The following is a 20,460-nucleotide window of genomic DNA, read 5'->3' on the forward strand; positions in this document are numbered from 1 at the left end:
AGCATCGCGTCGCGTGGGGTCCAACATCGCCGGCATGCAGCATGTGACAGATATGCAAATCACGTTTTAAAAGTAGGACGTAGTATTTATTTTAATCTATTGATGACAGGACACACGATTATAAAGGAGCGCGTGTATAAAACATAGTGTGTATAAAACACATATAGTATATAAACCTAAAATGTTTATGTAATTTTTTTACTTTTTAGTTTTACCCTAGATCCGAAGATCAAACAGGAATTAAAAAATCATAACCAATAGTAGGGTGCAAACATACTTTCTGATTGGTAGTCGCCGCCGCGCGTCACTGCTCATTTGCATAAAGTTGAGCCGAGCTCAACTTGTTCGCGTCGCTCGATTCGCTCACTTCGCGTCATGTCGCTCACGGTCGCGTCGCTGGGTGTCGCTCACTCTCATTGAAAATGAATGACTTCCGGTCGCCGTGTCGCTCTTGTCGATTTTGGTGTGAACGCACAGTTATACTTGACGTGGCGCGAGGGTCCGCGCGGCGGAAATGACGTAATCGCTGTGGCTCCGCCCATGCGCGAGGGCCTCGCGTGCTGTCGATTCGCGAAGTCATGCACCTCTCGAATTTTGTAATTTCGCTCGCTCACCGCGCTTCAGCGCGATGGACAAAGTCACGTTTTCAGGGTTCATACACCTTTATAAGGTGGAATTAAAACATTTGTACGTCACTTTCAAGGTCCATTTCAATATTTCCCAGCACGTTAAACTTAATTAAGTTAAATATTTATACATATACTCGAAATGAATCGAAATAATTAGCTTTTTTATCACATTATTTAATGGTTGTTTATTTTCAAAACGCCCAATCTTAACGTCTTCACGTTCTCTCATGTTTCGTCCTGGAATTACAAGAGGCTCGTATTTGTTAACGTATCGTTTCGGACAACACTGCAAAGCCATATTTACGTTTGATGCCTGGTGTGTATATATACGGGCTCTGTTCGAAATAGACTACTACATACTGGATACTGCATACTGGACTCAGTATATACTGGATACTGCATACTGGTCCTCGTAGTATGCAGTACAGTTTCCAGTATGTGACAAAAGCAAAGCATACTACGGGGTCACGTGATCGTAGCGTTGAATGATGGGATGCAGTACACCACGAAGATAGCTCTGTTCGCGTACTGGAATATTTTGCGGAAGTAGTAGGTCATCCGGGTATGTTTCGCGAACTGGAAATTTTCATTTTGGTCACATACTGCATACGGCATACTGATTTGGGGCTCGATCAGTACGCCAGTAGTATGTAGTAGGCTATTTCGAATACAGCCACGGTCTCTGGTCAGGTAAAAATGTTCTTTCACCGGTTTTGCAAGGGTTTTTTATTCTCCACTGCCACCTATCGCCACCTATCGTTTCGGAGAACACTGCAACGACGTTCGCGAAAGTATAAACGCCTACACCGCTCGCGCAGGGTCGCGCGAGGTGGGCGGAGCCGCGCGCTACGGTCACTCGCGAAAGTATAAACCAGGCTTTACTCCAATACCATTCTGTTACTCCACTACCACTCTGTTTCTCCGCTGCTTTGTTAGTCTGTTACTCTGCTACCTCTGTTACTCCGCTAGCGCTCTGTTGCTTTGCTACCTCTCGGTTAGTCCGCTAGCGCTCTGTTGCTCTCCTACCACTCTGTTACTCCTCTAGCGCTCTGTTGCTATGCTACCTCTCTGTTACTCCGCTAGCGCTCTGTTGCTCTGCTACTTCTCTGATACTCCGCTGCTGTTATTCTGTTACTACGCTACTTCTCTGTTACTCCGCTGCTCTGTTACTCTGCTGCAGGCCTAATTTTGTTCATCATGTCCGTGTGTATTTCATCTCCAGTAAATACTCTTGTGATCATGAAACCACCTCTTTTTGCTATCTTTAGGTTCATTATTGTCCCTTCTCTCCCTCTCCCTCTGATACTCTCTCACTCCTCCCCCCTCCCACTCACTCTATGGGGAGAGCAGGGGAGGTATAACTACAAGGAGTAAGCACTCCTTACTCTGGGGGGGGGGGGGGGGTTCTTAACTACAGCACTCCTTCCTCTGGGGGGAGTTCTTAACTACAGCACTCCTTACTCTGGGGGGGGGGGGGTTCTTAACTACAGCACTCCTTACTCTGGGGAGAGGTCCTAACTACAGCACTCCTCTCTCTGGGGGGAGGTCCTAACTACAGCACTCCTCTCTCTGGGGGGAGTGCAGGGGGTGGAGGGGAGTTTTCTTTAAGCCAATGAAGAGTTCAGCTTTTCATTTCCCGCTCCTTGCAGCGCTGGCACTTTTTGCCCTTTGAACCTTCCCTGGGTTTGTTGGCGTTCCGCTCCAACGGACGAGCAGAGCTCTTGTTCGCGGCCAGGGCCCCCATGTGGAGAGGGCCGGGCCACGTGTGCTGCAGCAGGATTTCCGAACGGAGCCTTTCGTGCTGAGTTCTGACAGTCCTGCTCCGGACCGGGAGCGGGCCAGCGAGTCGTCTCCTCTCCTGACGCCCAGCTCAGCTGCTCAAGCTCTCCCCATTTCTGTCAGTTTCTCTGCAAGACGCACCGAGCACTTGGACTGTAATGACTGTAATCCCAGTTCTCTGTAGTGGTCGTCTGGGCCGCCGGCATTGGCTTTCGCACACACACACACACACACACACACACACACACACACACACACACACACACACTTCCGTCCTGGGTGTGAGCCACTTATTGCATGTCAAAAAATGAAACCTGGCGGTGTGGAAATGACTGGGAGGACGAGGCCTCCCGCTGCTCCCGAAGCCGCGGAGCAGACATCCAACCCCCTCGCGGTGGAGGCGTCTTGTGGTTTCCGAGGCCTGGAAAATGGAGCGTCCCGTCTGGCCTGCGGCTGGCGGCCGGGCTCCGCGTCCCTGTCCTTAAATCCGCTCTTCCCCTCCTCCTCACCCAGCGACGGCCTTTAAGAGGGCCGCGTGAGATGGGGTTGCGCCACTCAGTTGCCACGTCTTTAATTTGTGCCTCCTCTTCCGCTCCCCCGAGCAGGAGCGCCCGTACGGCGTGGCGGGCATTCGTCTCCTCCAGCCCTCCCCGTACGGCCCTCTCATCTCCCCCTCTATGCTCACCCTGCTCCTCACCTCATACACGCGCTCCACACGTCCCCACGGTGGAGAGACGGCTCTCGTAGAGAACTGGAGCTCCTTGTGACTGCTCTGAGCCTTGATCACAGCTGTACACACTACACCCAACACCACGACAGTCTCCACCATCAGCCCGTGGGTCTTACGCTTCATGTCTATTATCACGTCTCTAGAACTGGACAACATAAATGCTCTACTCTGTTTCATCATTGGCTTTTTTGGTGCCAATACCTTGAGATGATTCGGTGCCTGTATTGAGATGATTGATAGGTGTGAGGATGATGATGTAGATATGAGTATGACATAGAGATGGGCGATCTGGCGATTTTTTATATTGTGCTGTTTAAATCTGAACAGTGTGGGGATTTAAGACACAGGTGCACCCTAGATGTATGGTATGGTGAAGCCACAGATTTTTCTAATACAGAATGATGTATTAGGACTGCATGGCCAAAGTTTTGACTTTGCCTTTTTGTAGTGTACATTTTACTACTGCAGTGCTTGTTGTTTAATGGATTTTAAATGGTACAAATGGAGAAGTGCCTAGTGCATTTCAAACAGCATCAGTACAGTTCAGAATTGGTAAGAAATGTCAAAGTTCAGATCGTGGATCATGATTTGGTGTGATTGTGATGTGGATTTTTTTGGAAGATCGCCCACTCCTAAGATGAGAGGTGAGTAGGGTGAGTAGGGGCTCCAGTTCACTTTTGAGCCAGCACCGGTCATCGTTTCAGTCCTTTATTACATTGTGCTCACTACACAAAATCAAAGACCTCTCCACCGCCTTCTCCCCTCCCTACAGCCTGCAGTCTACCACCGGGGCATAGCGTGAACACTCTGTTATGTGTGTCTCAGGGGAAGCACATGTGATCTTCCCCAAATCTAAGAGTTACAGCAGCAAGGATAGTTTAGTGGGATTAGAAGGATAATGGGGGAAAACCCAGTAGATTTAAAACACTTAAGATCTAAAACAATAGATCTAATTAAATTTTAATTAAATTAAATTAAATTTTATTAACAAACTACAAGAATAGAATAAACTAGTAATGAACCATTGTAGTAATGAACTACTCTAGTATTGAACTACTCTGCATTTGAACTACTCTAGCAGTTCTTTTTGAGCTATTGAGAACACCTGCACTTAGAGGGTAGAAAACACCTGGAGGGATTTATTGTCATGTTGTCCAGCGCTGGCATCTGGTCCTTCATCCACTACCACAAGACAGGACCCTCGGAGCTTGGGACCTCTGGGAAACACCTGTACATCTGTATCTTTCTGGACTCTTTCAGTGATTGAGGGGCCACTGACATCCATCTGACATTTCCAGCTGGGTCCGTTCTTCATCTCTGAAGAGCTCCTTCGCGAGCCCCAAAGCCTTGTCTTCAAATACAAACATGCCTCACCATTATTCAATAAGTTATGTTATCAGTACAAAAAGTGCAGCCGTAATGTCCAAACCTGCCAGCCGGTGCGACAGCTTCCTCCTTTACGCCGGTCCACGCAGCCTCGTCCAGAACCTTGCCTTTGAACCGAGCCTCCAGGGCTGTAACCTCTTCAAGGAACCGTCGATGGTCACGGTTTGTTTCTTCCTAACAAGATTAAACATGTTTAAAGGCTTGTTACGCATTTTAATTTTTGAATCGTTAGCACGGTAGCACGATCACAAGCGGATTAACTACTAAATTATTATAAAAGAGCTACATACTGTGCAGCGTATGGAGGGACCTGCCCAACCTTCTGCTGATTTATTTCTAAATCACAGATCTGTTCCTTGTAATCTGCCTGGATGGCATGGTACCAGAAGCCATTACCATTAGGAAGAGGTCAGTTGGACATCGGAGATGAAGGCATGCTCGGGAGAACCTTTAGGGTTCAGGGACTCTGTCATCTCCCTGTCGTTATAAAACGACTTGAATAACTAGACTGCTTTATCAGTAGTGACTTATTCATAGCTTGGTCTATTTTGTCACACTTAACGACTCATTCAGTATGACTGTTTGCTTAAGCCATGGGCCTGCACTGTTGAGAGGGGCAAAGTCTCTGTAGCAGTGAAGGCAGGCCCTGCCCTGGGGCACTCGTTGGCTCTCTGACGGGGTAATAGAATCCTGTGTGCCAGGGTGAAGGGGGTAAACCCTGCTCTTCTCCCTGTGACCCATGAGTGGGAGACCTGTCAATGAAAACAAGAGTGTAAAAAACATGAGTGATAACCTCACCAGCAATAATGATTATATTTCAGTCTAAAATATTGTACGCCAAAATGAAACCTTATACTCCTGAAGTGATATAACAGTGTTATGGACATTGACAGAGCTGTCTTGGTTGCTGTCAGCCGTTGTGGTGAAGTCGTCACGATCACAGTGTTTGCATGGCCTAATACACAATGTGTAATGTGAGTTCTCCGCTATAAACACTCCTGCCTTGTTCTTTTTCAGTCAGCCGCCTCATCCGTCTTCCGCCGTCAGAGTCTTGATGTTGACTGCTGCTTGTGTGTGTGTGTGTGTGTGTGTGTGTGTGTGTGTGTGTGTGTGTGTGTGTGTGTGTGTGTGTGTGTGTGTGTGTGTGTGTGTGTGTGTGTGTGTGTGTGTGTGTGTGTGTGTGAGAGAATTTTGAATGTATCTGTTTGTATTGTGGGATGTGTGTGCGTGTTGGGTGGGTGCATGTGTGTGCAGCGTGGGTGTGTGTGTGTGTGTGTGTGTGTGCTTTGTGGGTGTGGGGGATGGTATGTGTGTGTTGGGGGTGTATGTGTGCACATGTGTGTGTGTGTGGGGGGGGGGGATTCATGTGTCCCTGATTGTGTATGTCTTTTTCCCATCTGTCCTTTTCCTGTCTTCTTCTGCTCCACATCAGAGATTCTGAGAAGGTCTTTTGTGTCTCGGCCCCGCAGGCATTCGAGCTGCAAGGCCGATTAATAATTCCAGAGTTCCAGAGTCCACAACACCGAAGGGGAAATGAGGGACACTTTCTGGATCTTTTGATCTCAAACATGAGAAAGACCAGAACTGCACTGGGGGTGAAATGTAGCAGTCCGAGACGTCCCAGGCGTCTTCAGTGTGTTCTCCCTCTCATTGATGGCATTATTTCACATTGTTGTTCTGATGTTTGGCATCTGAGCATGCGTTAAAGACGTGAAGAGCAGATTTCACAGCATGCCAGACAGAACGTCCTCTTCCCTTTGCTTTGCGCCTGGTGACGCTCTTTTGTTTTTTTGGTTTTTTAATAAGGCGTCAGGCACTTCATGCCCAGAAAGATTTGTGAGATCGGCCAGTACGTTTCGGTACAAGACTTTGATTATAGAATCAGGGCTCCATTAGATGGTTCTCTTTTCCTGACACATTCTTAAACGTAATATCTTCCTCCGTGACATCAAACGGGCCGATTGCGCTACGCCTCGAGTCAAGATCCGCGTTGCCGCTGTGCTGTTGTCGAACCTTCCGGCTGTTCGGTGTGCGAGCCTTTGATTGCATGGTAAACGTTTGTCTCCCAGAGCCTCTGGTGAATCTCCCTGCCAATTAAAAGCAATTACACCAGTTATTATACTGAGGGGAGGGGGAGGGGGATGGGGGTGTGTCTACTGTATGGTGTGGCATGCAGGACACGCCCCTCATGCTCCTGCCTACAGGAGAGAAGGGCGTGTCTACAGAGTGGCATGGGGTGAGGTGCCATACAGGACTACACACCTCCACAGAGCCGCCTGACAGGCAGTGTCATCTCAGGCTAAGAACCTGAGAACTGCTACGACTCTTGACAGCTCTCGTGGCTCATGTCTCCGTGCTGTGGTGAGACAGTAACGAGACTGTCGTTGCTCATGTCTTGGTGTGCTGAGGCTGTCGTGGCTCACGTCTCTTTGCTGTGGTCGGACAGTGTTGAGGCTGTGGTTGATTTTGCCAGCTGGATCACTTCACCCGTGTGCACACAGAAAGGGGTATCGGAGTGACTGGATGGGCACTAGAGTTCATTGTTGCACCAGTCAGGTTATGAAAAAGCAATTAGCTGAAGTTGATTTGAATATTGTGTGTCTCCACGTTGTGTGTGTGTGTGTGTGTGTGTGTGTGTGTGTGTGTGTGTGTGTGTGTGGTTCCAGGGAAAGAGAAGAACAGCTGAGTGGCCTGAGGGAGTCTCAGAGGCTGCAGGTCCTGCAGGCAGAGAGTGCTCTGGACAGCTTTAAGAAGCAGCTGGAGATCAGCTCCGAAAAGGCCTATGGAGATCTGAAACAGCAGGTGAGACACACACACACACACACACACACACTCCTCCCAGCAACACACACACACATGCAGACAGACACATGAACTCACACCAACAAACCCCCCCATTCCTTCCAGTTAACTCACTCAATCACACCTACACAAACCTCTCTCGCTCTCTCTCTCTCTCTCTCTCTCTCACACACACACACACACACACACACACACACACACACACACACACACACACACACACACACTCCTCCCAGCAACACACACACACATGCAGACAGACACATGAACTCACACCAACAAACCCCCCCATTCCTTCCAGTTAACTCACTCAATCACACCTACACAAACCTCTCTCGCTCTCTCTCTCTCTCTCTCTCTCTCACACACACACACACACACACACACACACACACACACACATACTCCTCGCAGCAAAACACACATACATGCAGAGAGACACAAGAGCTCACACTAAAGCATACTCCCACTCACTCCTACACACACACAAACACACACTCCTCCCAGCATTGCACTCGTGTGTGTGTGTGCGCGCACACACACACACACACACACAGCTGGATAATGTGGCAAAAATATATTATTGTGTGTAGGGCTGACTGCAAAGGACTCAGCCAGACATTCTTGGCTGAGATGAACTGCACTATTTCTTAAGAATTCTGCTGTTCTATGCTATTATATGATTAAAGGTTTGTTTACAATAGTTGTATGGTTGTTTTTATATAGTTTTCATGTGTTTCCAAGATCCTAAGGTGCTCTGAAACACAAACACAAAAAGTATGCTGACAAAGTTAGAAATCACTCAAATACAATGATTGCTATTTTTAATAGGTATCGATTTAATAGTTATCATTATGGGGTATTTAAATTAATGAAAATTGATAGGCCTCTACTAAATTAAAGTATTAATTTGAATACTTTTTTGGACAGCAACAGTTCATGCCGTTCGTTTAAAACGTTGAAACTGTGCAAGTTGGTACTTCAACAAAATCAACCACCAGGAATCGTCCTGGTTGTCCCTACAACCAGTAGACGCCATAGACACACATGCTTTATTCCATTAAAAAGGGGGGAGGGGAGTTTATGAGGCGGGAATTGTGTACTTTTCCAGCAATGAAAATATAAGGAAAATATAGACAAATAACCGTCTATAAATGTCAAATATGACCGGAACAAAGACCGACAGTTATAATACCACCGGCCTGTCGACTTAGGCAGCCCGATATTAAACCCTCTTCACTTTAAAAAAATATATGGCTCGGTCGAATGATTCATGACTCCTTCTCTGCTCATCCTAGGTATTATTTGAAACGACGTTTCCCCCTTTTCTTTTTAAGCTAGTGTTACCAATGTTAAAATTGTGACTCTCTTTTACTATCTGTACGTTACTGTCAACTTCTGTCGTGTTAGAGTTCAACGTTTTTGTGACTAGGCCTCAAACTCGGAGCTCGAGTCGAGTCGTCAGCTCCCCTGAAACGGAATTAAACAGAGTAGCGCAATTATAATAAATCAGTACGTATTTCATTAAAAAATTGTATTCAGTCTTAATAAATAAAAATAAATATAAATAAAATACAACCAGGATGCGAGCACACTGAGTTTGTCTTGTCAGAGTGTAATTAAACGGGTTCCCTTAGGCACCTGAGGTGAGACGTATAATTAAAAAGCACAAATAAAAACAATACATATAGTAAAGGAATATGCAGATAAAAATGTATTTTTCAGTTCGCCTTTTATTGAACATTTAACAGCTCCACATCTAAATAGCTGAACGCCACAATTAAAAACCGAGATATTGGCGTGCGGCCTTGGGCGTGATGCTTTTTGGAGTGAGCACTGGAGGTTATGCGTTGTGATGGCAGTCATCGCATTATAATCCTGCCCGCTTGGTGTGTTTGTCTCCTGGATGTGACTGCTGTCAGATGGATGTGAAGTTATAGAAGCTTGTGTGTTGGTTGGACGAGCCGCTCTGTAGTCTAGACAGGCAGGACAGAAGTAATTAACGACAATGGCTGGTCGTAAATCAGCTCGTTCTGTATCTGGATATCACTGCACAAGGTGGAAAAGGGAGTCTCTCGCTCCATATGGGATTATGCATCTCTCACATGTGGCCATAATGATTTAAAAACATTAGGATCAGTTGTTTATTTATTGGAGGAGACTTTGGAATGTGGGTTGAGGTTTCTGCAGGAAGTTGAACTTGAAGGATATATAATCCTGTCGTCTGGGTATTCTCTTTGTTAGTTATTAGATGCAGTGTGCTTTGTGCAACGCCGCCATAGGTCAACACCACACGTCCAAACCTTCTGCACGTAATGTCATTCTTGAGAAGGCATTTCATAATGTTGCATTTTCCTGTGGAGTGTAAATCCGAGTGGCATGTGCACTGGCAGTTCAGTGGGGATGGCCTGACTGGGAGGTTGTAAGAATGTAGGACTGTGTTTTATGAAGCTAAAAACTAGCATTTTATATTTATGTGCAGCTAGGGTAGCGTAAAGGCAGTTACAGGAAGGTCAAAACGAGGTGGAAATGGGGGAGGAAGTGAGATGAGTGCTAGTGTTTGAGATGAGCAGCAGGCCCCCTACCCCCCCTACAGCTGAGCAGGAGTGAGCAGGTACACTTTTAGACAGGACAGTGACTCTCAGCTTTGGCCATACACAAGGCTACGGATCTCAGACGGGGGAGGGGCAGATACACACGCAAGTGCAGCTTACTCAACAAGCAGACACACAACCTTCACACACTCCCCACGCAACCTTCACACACTCCCCACGCAACCTTCACACACTCCCCACGCAACCTTCACCCACTCCCCACGCAACCTTCACACACTCCCCACGCAAACCCCTCAACCCTTCACACACTCCTCACACAACCCCTCACACAGCCATTACACAACGCCACGACCCCTCACACATTCACCACGCAACCCCACAAGCCCACACACACTCCCAATGCAACCCCCACACACTCACACACACCCTCATGCAATCCCCACACAACCCTTCACACAAGCCCCAAACTCCCCCGTGCACACTAACCACACACCCCTTGCACATTCCCCTCTCAGCCAACCACATATTACTCTGCTCACACTCCGCTTCCACACACACCGCTCACACACCCCCTCACAATCCCACACACTGCTCATACACACACCACTTCTTCCGTACCCCCCACACACCCCAAACACACACGCCTCTCCCACACTAATGCGGCACACAACAGACACACACCACACACACCGTCCCCAAACTCCACAGAGTGGGCGCCCCAGTGATACACAAGATGGTGGCAATTTCTCCTCCTCTTCCCCCCTCCTGCCACAGCTGCCTACAAGATGTGCCTGCGTCCCTAGCGAGACGGAGCTCAGGGGCCCCTGCAACTGTCACAACACACCATAGCTCACCCTCCACCGTCGGCCTTACGAAACAGCTTCAGACGCCTCGACTGAGGTTTGGAAGCAGACGGCTCTGATGTCGTGCTTCACGTAATTGCTTCAAGCTGCAGTTACTGCTCAAGCACATTCTGTACCGCATACCACTCTGACACTGATGCGCACAATCGATTGCACAATTTTAATTTCATTTATTTATTTGTAACCCTTTTACATATATTTAGTATAAACTCGTGCGTAGGTATGCCGCTGTATATTGCTTCGGCACTTTGGCTGTGACCAGAGGGGCAGGCCGGAGGTTGAGTGTCTCAACTCATACGAGATCTAAAAGATACATCGAGAAGATGAAGAGTCCCAGCTCCTGGTTTATAGCCGTGGGGTGAAGCTGAGGGACGGTGGGGTCGACCCCAGGGCCCTCCTGCCACCTCAGCGCCCTTCTGGAGGTCCCCGTGGATCGTGCGAATGTGAATTTAGTTATTATAAAGCCACAGCGGGCTTTAGTGTGTCCGTGCTGCTGCTGCTGTCGTCCGTGGGGCTGACGTGTTGTCTTCTCCTCCTGTGCTCCCTTTGTGCTGCAGATGGAGAAGGTGGAGGCCGATCTGTCCCGGTCAAAGGTGCTGCGGGAGAAACAGACCAAGGAGTTCGGCCACCAGCTGGAAGAGCTGCAGCAGAGATACGAGCAACAAGTGAGTGTGTGTGTGTGTGTGTGTGTGTGTGTGTGTGTGTGTGTGTGTGTGTGTGTGTGTGTGTGTGTGTTTGGTTGGGGGGGGGGGGGTGGAATGCCATGGTCTCTACACCTTTGGATCACCTGCTGATGGGTGTGAATGAACACCATATTCTCTACACCTGCTGAAGTGGTGGATGAACACCACGATCTCTACACCTAGATGTGGCCTTCTGTACTTTGTTAGTTTCAACCTTCAGTGCATCTTAAATCCTCCAGAAGTTCTAGCGTTCTGGAAGCCTGTAACCCCGGTAGAGAGGGTGGATAGAGGGTGGAGTCTTAAGGGCGCATTTACTGTATGCTTAAGCTAGCGTGTGTCTGACCACACCCAGACCCACACCCCTCAGAATAAGGCAGGCTAGAGCAATGACACTTGTGGGCGTGAGACATGGGCCAACTGCGTAAGGTGGCAGTTTTACTGGGCAGAAAGCCTGGCCAGGGTGAAGACTGGGTCCCCATGATACCAGTCTTACTCATACTACACAAGTCTGCTTAGCTGGAGTGGACCAGCACAGGTGTGTGTGATGCCAATCATGATTACTGTAAATTAGCAATAAGCATGGGTTATCTGTCTTTCTGTGGTCTGAAGCCATATCGCACTTGTCAGAGTAAATGTGCTGATCTGAGATCAGCTTTTTTTTTTCTTCATTTCGCAGTGCATTTCTTTATGTAGCCAACTGACCTTTGACCGCCAGTCTTAGCCCACTGGCCAAAAGTTTAGGCTACTTAAGTTTTTGTTAGGCTCAGTTTGAACTACGGTTTTTTTAGTTGTTTTTTTTTTTTCAAGAAGTTATTGTATTTGATCAGTTGAAATAAAAGGTATCCAGCTACAGTGATGATTAGAATGCAGGGTGTGGTTTGTAATAGACAGAAGCTCCACTTTTATGAAATCAAACCTAATTTCTGCATTGTGATTCATGTCTGCTTATCGCATCCTTCAATCAGACTTTCCTGAATAAAAATCTACATTATTTCCCTTCCCATCAAAATCCCATTAGCTGATGATAAATCATCTTTTTAAAATAAAACAATTTCAGTTAATCCTCAATGTATATAAAGAAGAAATCCATCAGTTAGTAATTTAATAAGGTTCTGTTGAATGTCGCACCATGAAACAACAATAGAACGTAAAGAGATTCACTGCTGGATAATTCATTCACTTTTCATGACAAATTTATTTCTGCATCTCAAACTGCTATGTGAGCTAATAGATTGTATCAGAATGCTGCACAGTTAAATCAGCACTGATAAATTGAACTGCACTGTTGTTAAATGAACTCGAATGAGCACGCGAGAGGTAATTACACCCAGTAAGACCTCATTTGAACTTCGTGTAACACAACGTTAGACAAATTCCACTTTTCCTCCACAGCGGTTCAGATGAGACTTGCACTTTTCAGTACGGAATGCTTTAGTGCGTACGTGTGTACGTGTGAAACAAAGGCACAGGCCTGCGGGATCTACAACCCAACACGCACACAATCCTCACATTCGGCTGGCAGAAATAGATGTTGTACCAGGCCAAGTCCATGGCAAATGCATGATAAATATCCATCAGCGTTTGAAAGCCAACTCTCTAACGCACCATCCCCTGGGCCATTTCCAGCACAGTAATTGGCGTGCATGGCGTGTCGGTTGTTTTAAATTATTTTGAGTGGAGATGGTTAGCGTCTATGGTTTATCGACAGACTAAAGTACACTTTGTAATGATTTTTGTCCGCGTGACAGATTGCTTATCGAAGTGGCATATGCCTTAATAATCACTGGTGTCAGGGCAAAACTGTAGAGCAAATGAAATTCTCTCATCTTATTTCTACAACCATTTGGTAAAGCAGGAGGGAAGTCTTTGAAAGTAAAGACAATCTTAGATAGCTATGTCACTGTAATAACATGCCTATTGTACCCATTTCTTTCACTGAAAGTACCTTCACCAGAAACTGGCAGTGACAGACACGTAATTGGAAGCAGCTTGGCGCAGTTTTATCCTTTGGCTCTTCACTTTAAAGACGTTTTCTTCACGGTGACATTTTAAGATTCACGTAGTTTTCAGATTGCAGATTGCAAAAGAAAACAGTAATTTGTTTGACGTCTCTCTGGGGGGGGGGGGGGGTGTTTGTCATTATTTTTTAAATAATAGGAATACTACAAATGCTTATGTAGTGTAATTGTGTGTAAACACTTAAAGCGATAGTTACTGTGTGACTTCCCCCAGATAATCAGTGGCTCACACTAGCTTCAGAAAGATCTGTTTGTGACTTTGTGAATGGAATGTTAAATAACCAACCATTTAATTAAAAAATTACATTAATCAAAAGTGGTAAGTAGCATTCTCTCATAGTTGGTCGTACAAAGCTGAGATCTTTAGCCATGGTGCTATGAGTGCACAGTGTCTGAAGGTCAGGCTCACGTGGTCACAGACAGGCCTTGATTCAGACAGGCTCACGTGGTCACAGACAGGCCTTGGTTCAGACAGGCTCACGTGGGTATAGACAGGCCTTGATTCAGACAGGTTCACGTGGTCACAGACAGGCCTTGATTCAGACAGGTTCACGTGGGCACAGACAGGCCTTGGTTCAGACAGGCTCACGTGGGTATAGACAGGCCTTGATTCAGACAGGCTCACGTGGGTATAGACAGGCCTTGGTTCAGACAGGTTCACGTGGGCACAGACAGGCCTTGGTTCAGACAGGCTCACGTGGGTATAGACAGGCCTTGATTCAGACAGGTTCACATGGTCACAGACAGGCCTTGATTCAGACAGGTTCACGTGGGCACAGACAGGCCTTGGTTCAGACAGGCTCACGTGGGTACAGACAGGCCTTGATTCAGACAGGCTCACGTGGGTATAGACAGGCCTTGGTTCAGACAGGTTCACGTGGGTATAGCGGGCCTTGGTTCAGACAGGTTCACGTGGGTATAGACAGGCCTTGGTTCAGACAGGCTCACGTGGGTACAGACAGGCCTTGATTCAGACAGGCTCACGTGGGTATAGACAGGCCTTGGTTCAGACAGGTTCACGTTGGTATAGACAGGCCTTGGTTCAGACAGGTTCACGTGGTCACAGACAGGCCTTGGTTCAGACAGGTTCACGTGGGCACAGACAGGTCTTGGTTCAGACAGGTTCACTTGGGCACACGGTACACAAACACATTTGCTCCAAAGTGCCCGGACACTTAAAACACATCCGTCTCTTAATTGTGGGGCACAGAGCAGACCTTCCACCTTCCTGGCCTTTTCTTCATACTCCCTTGCCAACCTGTATTTTTCCCTGTATTCGTCCTTAGACACTTTGGCCTAGTCGCTCAGCTCAGCAGCTCCTGTGAGAGAGGAGGCAGGTCTAACGAGGGCCAGCCCAATGACAGCAGCCAATCAGCACTCTCGTAATTGTGATGTTTACAGTGAGGCGTCCGTGCTGTCCCCTGATTCAGCTCATTCCCTGTTGCCCCGCTCCCCTCGTCATCCTGTGATTGCCGTCACTGCCATCACAAGGGAGCAGGACCTCATCTGCCTGGCTGCACTAGGCCACACCAGTTCCCACAGCTTTGCACGCAGTAGCAGACCAGTGTGCCGGAGGTCCCGTCTTCATTTAACTACCCATCATGTAGTCCTGTGTGGTCCATACAACACGTTTGGCCCTTCAGGACCATCTCAACATGGAAGCTGTAATGAAATGAGTGGGGGAAAAAATCCATTGAGGAGATCCACTGTTGCGTTCTCTGGCTTTTTATGATGCGTCTGTCCAGGTTTCTTCGATTTGCTGGTGAGATTTTTCCCTCTGAACCATGGCGTGTGTTTATCCCTCGCTCCCCGGCCCAGTACCCTGGTGGGACCACTTTTCTCTGGACATGAGCCCCCGAGACGGTGCAGCTGCAGAGCTGGTGCCGTGGGGCTGTGCTGAGCTCGCCTTTGTGGCCCTCCCTGCAGCTCTGGCGGGGGTGGATTCAAAACCCCCTCGGCGCCGCCCGATTCATCACCTGCCATCAAATGCGCGAGCCGTCGCGCCAGGTAGGGTGCCGCCTTCCACAATGCGCCATGGATTAGCATCAAAGCGGCGAGCACCGGGCCCGCCCCACGCCGGGCCGCCTTTCACAGCCTGCAGGGAGACGGGCCGGGCCGGGCCAAGGTCACCGGTACCCCCTCCTCCCATCAGGAGGGGACTGGGAATGAGCCCTGGGAACCGGCAGCTCCAGCTCACCGCACAGCAGGTGCAGGCCGGACACATAATGCTCCCCTGCCTGGTTTTGTGTGCGCTTTCACCGCACTCTTCCATTACACTCTTTGATGGTTTGAACACTTTTTTTTTCCACCAGTTAGTCTCAGCTTTTTATTTTATTTATTATTATTTTTTTTTTATCGTTCCTGCCCTTGTCAGGTTTTAATCGGCTTCGGATTGAAGTGAATGTTGTTGGTTGGTCAACGGTAAGTGGTTGCTAGGGTAAGAGCGCTTTGATGTACTGGATATTAACAAGAAAATAAAAACTAAATTCTTTTGAGAATGTCTTGGAGTGAATTGGATTACACACTTAGGTGGTCAGTCTAAAACAGTTTTAATCATTCCTTTAGACATTTCTCTCCATCCCAGAGATTTTTTGCTCACTGCTCCACGTTCATCAAATGTAACGAATGGTGAGGGTTTGTCGGTGTGGCTGTAAGCCGACTTTTCCGTCCGTCCGTCCTGTTTGAGTGTGGGGTCGTGCTCGCTGGTGGGGCAGATAGCAGTCCGAGCCCAGACTTGCATCCAACATCACACCTCCTTTTTTCTAATAAACTGCGGACGAAGACGAAGGAAGACAACGCCACTTATAAGGGACTCACCGGTAGCCCGGTGAACGGGACGTTAGCGGACCCCCGTGAGGTGCAGATGATGATGCAGAAACCTAAATACTGAAGCCCATGCTGAACTTTTTAGCACCCCCCACCACCACCCCGCCCCCCCCCATTAGCCATGCGTGAGTTGTCATGACGACGAGGACGTGTCACAGACGAAGCTTTGCTCCTTGTCGTCCAATCAGATCGTGGAGCTGAAGCTGCAGCACGAGCAGGAGCGTAGCCACCTTTTCCAGCAGCACAATGGCGAGAAGGACAGCCTGGTCCAGGACCACCAGCGGGAGATCAGCGCTCTCCAGCAGCAGACACGCTCCGCCATCCTCCAGCACCAAGCGCAAACTCAGGAGTGGAGGAAACGCGATGCCCAGGTAAGGGGCTTCTTTCCCGCCGCCGTTCTGCTCTGTTGGTCACCATGCCAAACAACATGTCCGTTCCAGGTTTTTCCCCCCGCATCTTGCTTCTGTGTTTACGTTCTCGTCCGAAGTCTACCTGCTGTCTGTGTTTTTGCAGAAAAAAATTTGTTTTAAATAGATTTTTGTAACTCAGTTTAGCGTAGGTGATTCTTCACAAAACTACGACTACATTTTAGTGCCACAAACTGCAGGAAAACTTAGACGCGAGATTTCTAGGCAATAGAAATCTTGCTGCGAACGCTGTTATTTTTCAATACGAAGCGCTTCAAGCGGGATTTAACGGAAGAACTGGAAAAAAAAAACCCCAGCTGCTGATGCCACAGGTCTACGGCCTTTTATCACCCAGCGTGGGTCGTGGGTCTGCACTTTCTGTCATGAGACGGGGCTCCCGTACCGGCTCCACCAGCCCTGGCCAGAGCCCTGTTCCCTCTTGCTGAGCTGCAGACGGACACCTTTCCTCCCAGAAACCCCGTTTAGCTTCTCGTTATCAGGCTCCCACTGTGCCCTGCAGCTCCTGGCAGGACTGCCGGAAGGTTCTGCTTTGTTTCCCAGCTGGTTTCTCGTAGTGTCCTTCACCTGCACCAGAGCCCCTTCTCCTCATCAACACAGCCTTCACGGAGGCTCTGCAGGAAGTCACTCTGCAGCTGAGCAGTCCCTCGGTTCAGACCCCCCCACCGGGCACGCGTCCCACTATTGAGGTTGAAATCTAAATTGTCAGCATGGCTAAGACTTCTTTATGGGTTTGTCACAGGAGCTCCAGATCAAGCAGGCCAGAGCTGTACTGAGCATTGTTACTGTTTGCAGGTGTCAGAATATCAAGCAAAGAAACGTTTCACCACAGTTCAGAAATTAGTCAGAAGTATTAGTTATTAGTTATTCTCAGTTTTCGACTACCGTCTTTAATCTGCATTAGAAGCAATTAAAAGAATCGTATATTTTGCTGTCTGTACACATCTTGCAGCAAAGCAAACCGAAGTGCAAACAGATGGAGATTAATTTCCACCTCTCAATACTGGAGCCATCAAATTCAAACTCCTTTAACAGACAGTGCGTTTCCCCCAGATGTCAATGTATTGTCTCCCTCTGCAAAACCGAGACTGCTGCCTCAGCATTGCAGCCTGTGCCAGCTAAGGTTACAGTTCAGAGGGTAAAGGTTACAGTTCAGAGGGCTAAAGGTTACAGTTCAGAGGGGTAAGGGTTATAGTTCAGAGGGCTAAAGGTTACAGTTCAGAGGGGTAAGGGTTACAGTTCAGAGGGGTAAGGGTTATAGTTCAGGGGGTAAGGGTTACAGTTCAGAGGGGTAAGGGTTACAGTTCAGGGGGTAAGGGTTACAGTTTAGAGGTGTAAGGGTTACAGTTAAGCGAGGTAAGGGTTACAGTTCAGGGGGTAAGGGTTACAATTCAGGGGGGTAAGGGTTATAGTTCAGAGGGGTAAGGGTTATAGTTCAGGGGGGTAAAGTTTACAGTTCAGAGGGGTAAAGGTTACAGCTCAGAGCCCGATGCAGCATTTTGAAGCACATTGCTTTTGCGTTCTCTTCCATGTTTCCCCACACACAGCATGAAGCCGTTCACCCAGCACCTCATCAGTCACGTCATTATTGAGTGTGTTTGGATAAGCCTTGTGGGACATGAATGTTGGGGAGGGAAAGGGCCTGCTGCAGTAAGAAGCTGCCAGCAACCACCGACCCCCCAACATCCACCCCCACCCCTCCCCACTCAACATCCCCAAACCTTCAGAAAGTATTTAGTCAGAGCTCAGGGGAGCAGTTCTCGCGGTTTGGCTGGTTTGGAGGAGTTCTTCCATCTCATGATGCGATTGTGGTCAGAAGTGCGCCGAGATCCGACGCCCTCCCATAATGCCTCCCCGACACCCCCCACATACAGTCCACAAACACACACCGTGATCCTTCTGAACCAGCCAACAGGATTGTGTGAGGAGTTTGCCCGTGGATATGAACAACGCCTCGACAACGTGCACTCCATGTTCAGTTCGGTTCATCGAAGATCTGCTGGGTTGAATATTCCTCCAGATGGGATGTTACCCCCCCCCCCACCCCACCGCAGAGTGCTGAGAGTCTCTTCACATTTAAGCTCAGAGATTTAGAGGGTGTTTTTCTTCTTCCTCTTCTAGAATTAAGCGCCTTTTGAATTTTGAGATCTTTCAGTTAATTGCAAACATGGAGTGTCCAGCTGTCACGAATATTCCCCTTTACCACAGCACAGTTTACATGAGAGCAAGGCTTGGCTGGTTTGAAAACACCTCCTCCTCCACACCATCTCGCATTTGAATTGGTGTCTATCAAGCTTCGCTGTAGCCACTAGATATCTAGTGACAGGAAACTGGCTGTCTCAATGATGCAGTGTGCATGTGATAAGATGACCATTACAGTTGTAGAAGGAGTCTGGGATTGGGTTTCTTCCTGGAATCTGGGAGAGAGGCCGTGCTGTGAGACGCTGCCTCCACGAATGGTTGTTCTCACGCACAAGAGCTTCAGACTCGCTTCTTGATGTGGTCAGCGCTCTGTCCAGAGCCTGGCAGACCGTACAGGACGTGGAATAGAGTGAATGTGTCAGAAAGGCTCTGTGTAAATAAAAGATAACGATGATGGTGATGAAACGAATGGGAGTCTCCAGCTCCCAGCACTGCGGGCTGGTGCTCCCTGCCCAGTGGTTGTTTGCTTTTCGGAAGTTTTCTAAAGGTTTGCTCCTGTCTGATGTCTTCACCTGGCCTACACATCAGTGTGGCTCAGAGTTCTTTAGGAGCGATGAAAATTCACAGCCTTCACTTGGCACTTATCACGTATGGCCATCGAAATAAGTCATCGCGCGATATAATCTGGTTGCGGCGGAATGTAACTCTGCACAAGCCTTTTTGTTAGCCGCCCGCCATTAGTAGGTTGAAGAGGATTCGTTATTGATCTGTTTGCTGGTGTGGAGTCTTTGTTGGGGGCTGTTCTTCAGAGCGTGCTGCTGGGCTGAAGTTGCAGCAGCTTCTTCCCTCAACCTGCAAACGATGCTTCCACGGCCCCGGGCCTTTCCTTCCCTCAGTGTTTTTGAAGATGAAAGCGTGAGGGTATCTTGGCAGACTGTCCAGGACAGCTCCCAGTAAACACGGTTGCCTGCAGCCACTACCGTGTTCTGACACCCAGCCGGCCCCTGAGGTTTTCGTTTTCTTCCTGTGCATGTCCGTGACGCACCGCATTACAGGGGTCTGTGTACTTTATTGTCTGTATTTAATAGAGAGGAACTATGATCAGAATTAGCATTTTTCTTCTGTCCGCGGCTCATTGCTTTGCCGAAATGTCGCCTTGAATTGTGTTTTTCCAGCACTGCAGCCGCTTCCGGCGCTGTTGCTCACGAAGGATCGATATGCTCTGGGATTCTGTCTCCGCCCCCTGATGTTCCCGCCCCTTGAAGTTTGGGCTTCATTAACTGAAAACGGGAGCTTTGCTCGTCCGCCCAGGGCAGATGTTTGCGTCTGGGTCTCCCTTGGTAAAGAGACCCATTACACATCATTTAAGCAGACTGTATGAACAACAGATGTTTTGTTTGGTCGGTCAAGTCTATTATTACATTTCCTGTGCTGGGAGCTTCACTCAGAAATCCATTTTCTTTCTTCTTACTTGGCCAGAGCTTTCCTCCCCCCCACCATTCTTCACGAAAGTTCAATAATCTAACAGAATTCCAGCGGTACTGGACAGAATCTGATCCATCCACAGCTTTCCAACAACTTTCTTCCCACATAGATTAGACCTCGGCACACGAAGGGTGGAG

The 20,460-nt window shown here is 48.2% G+C and overlaps 1 protein-coding gene across 6 annotated transcripts in view; it reads left to right on the forward strand.

The window, feature by feature from the left end:
• cep112 (centrosomal protein 112) overlaps positions 1-20,460 on the forward strand; it is a 74,102-nt gene that overhangs the window by 47,293 nt on the left and 6,349 nt on the right. For all 6 annotated transcript variants that reach the window (XM_076986865.1, XM_076986860.1, XM_076986888.1 and 3 more), the window contains 3 exons: positions 7,191-7,326; positions 11,302-11,409; positions 16,460-16,642. In XM_076986865.1, coding sequence (XP_076842980.1) covers positions 7,191-7,326; positions 11,302-11,409; positions 16,460-16,642 — 427 coding nt within the window. The remainder of the gene's footprint in view (positions 1-7,190; positions 7,327-11,301; positions 11,410-16,459; positions 16,643-20,460) is intronic.

The sequence above is a fragment of the Brachyhypopomus gauderio genome, chromosome 2, assembly GCF_052324685.1.
Source record: "Brachyhypopomus gauderio isolate BG-103 chromosome 2, BGAUD_0.2, whole genome shotgun sequence".
In the NCBI taxonomy this organism is placed as follows: domain Eukaryota; kingdom Metazoa; phylum Chordata; class Actinopteri; order Gymnotiformes; family Hypopomidae; genus Brachyhypopomus; species Brachyhypopomus gauderio.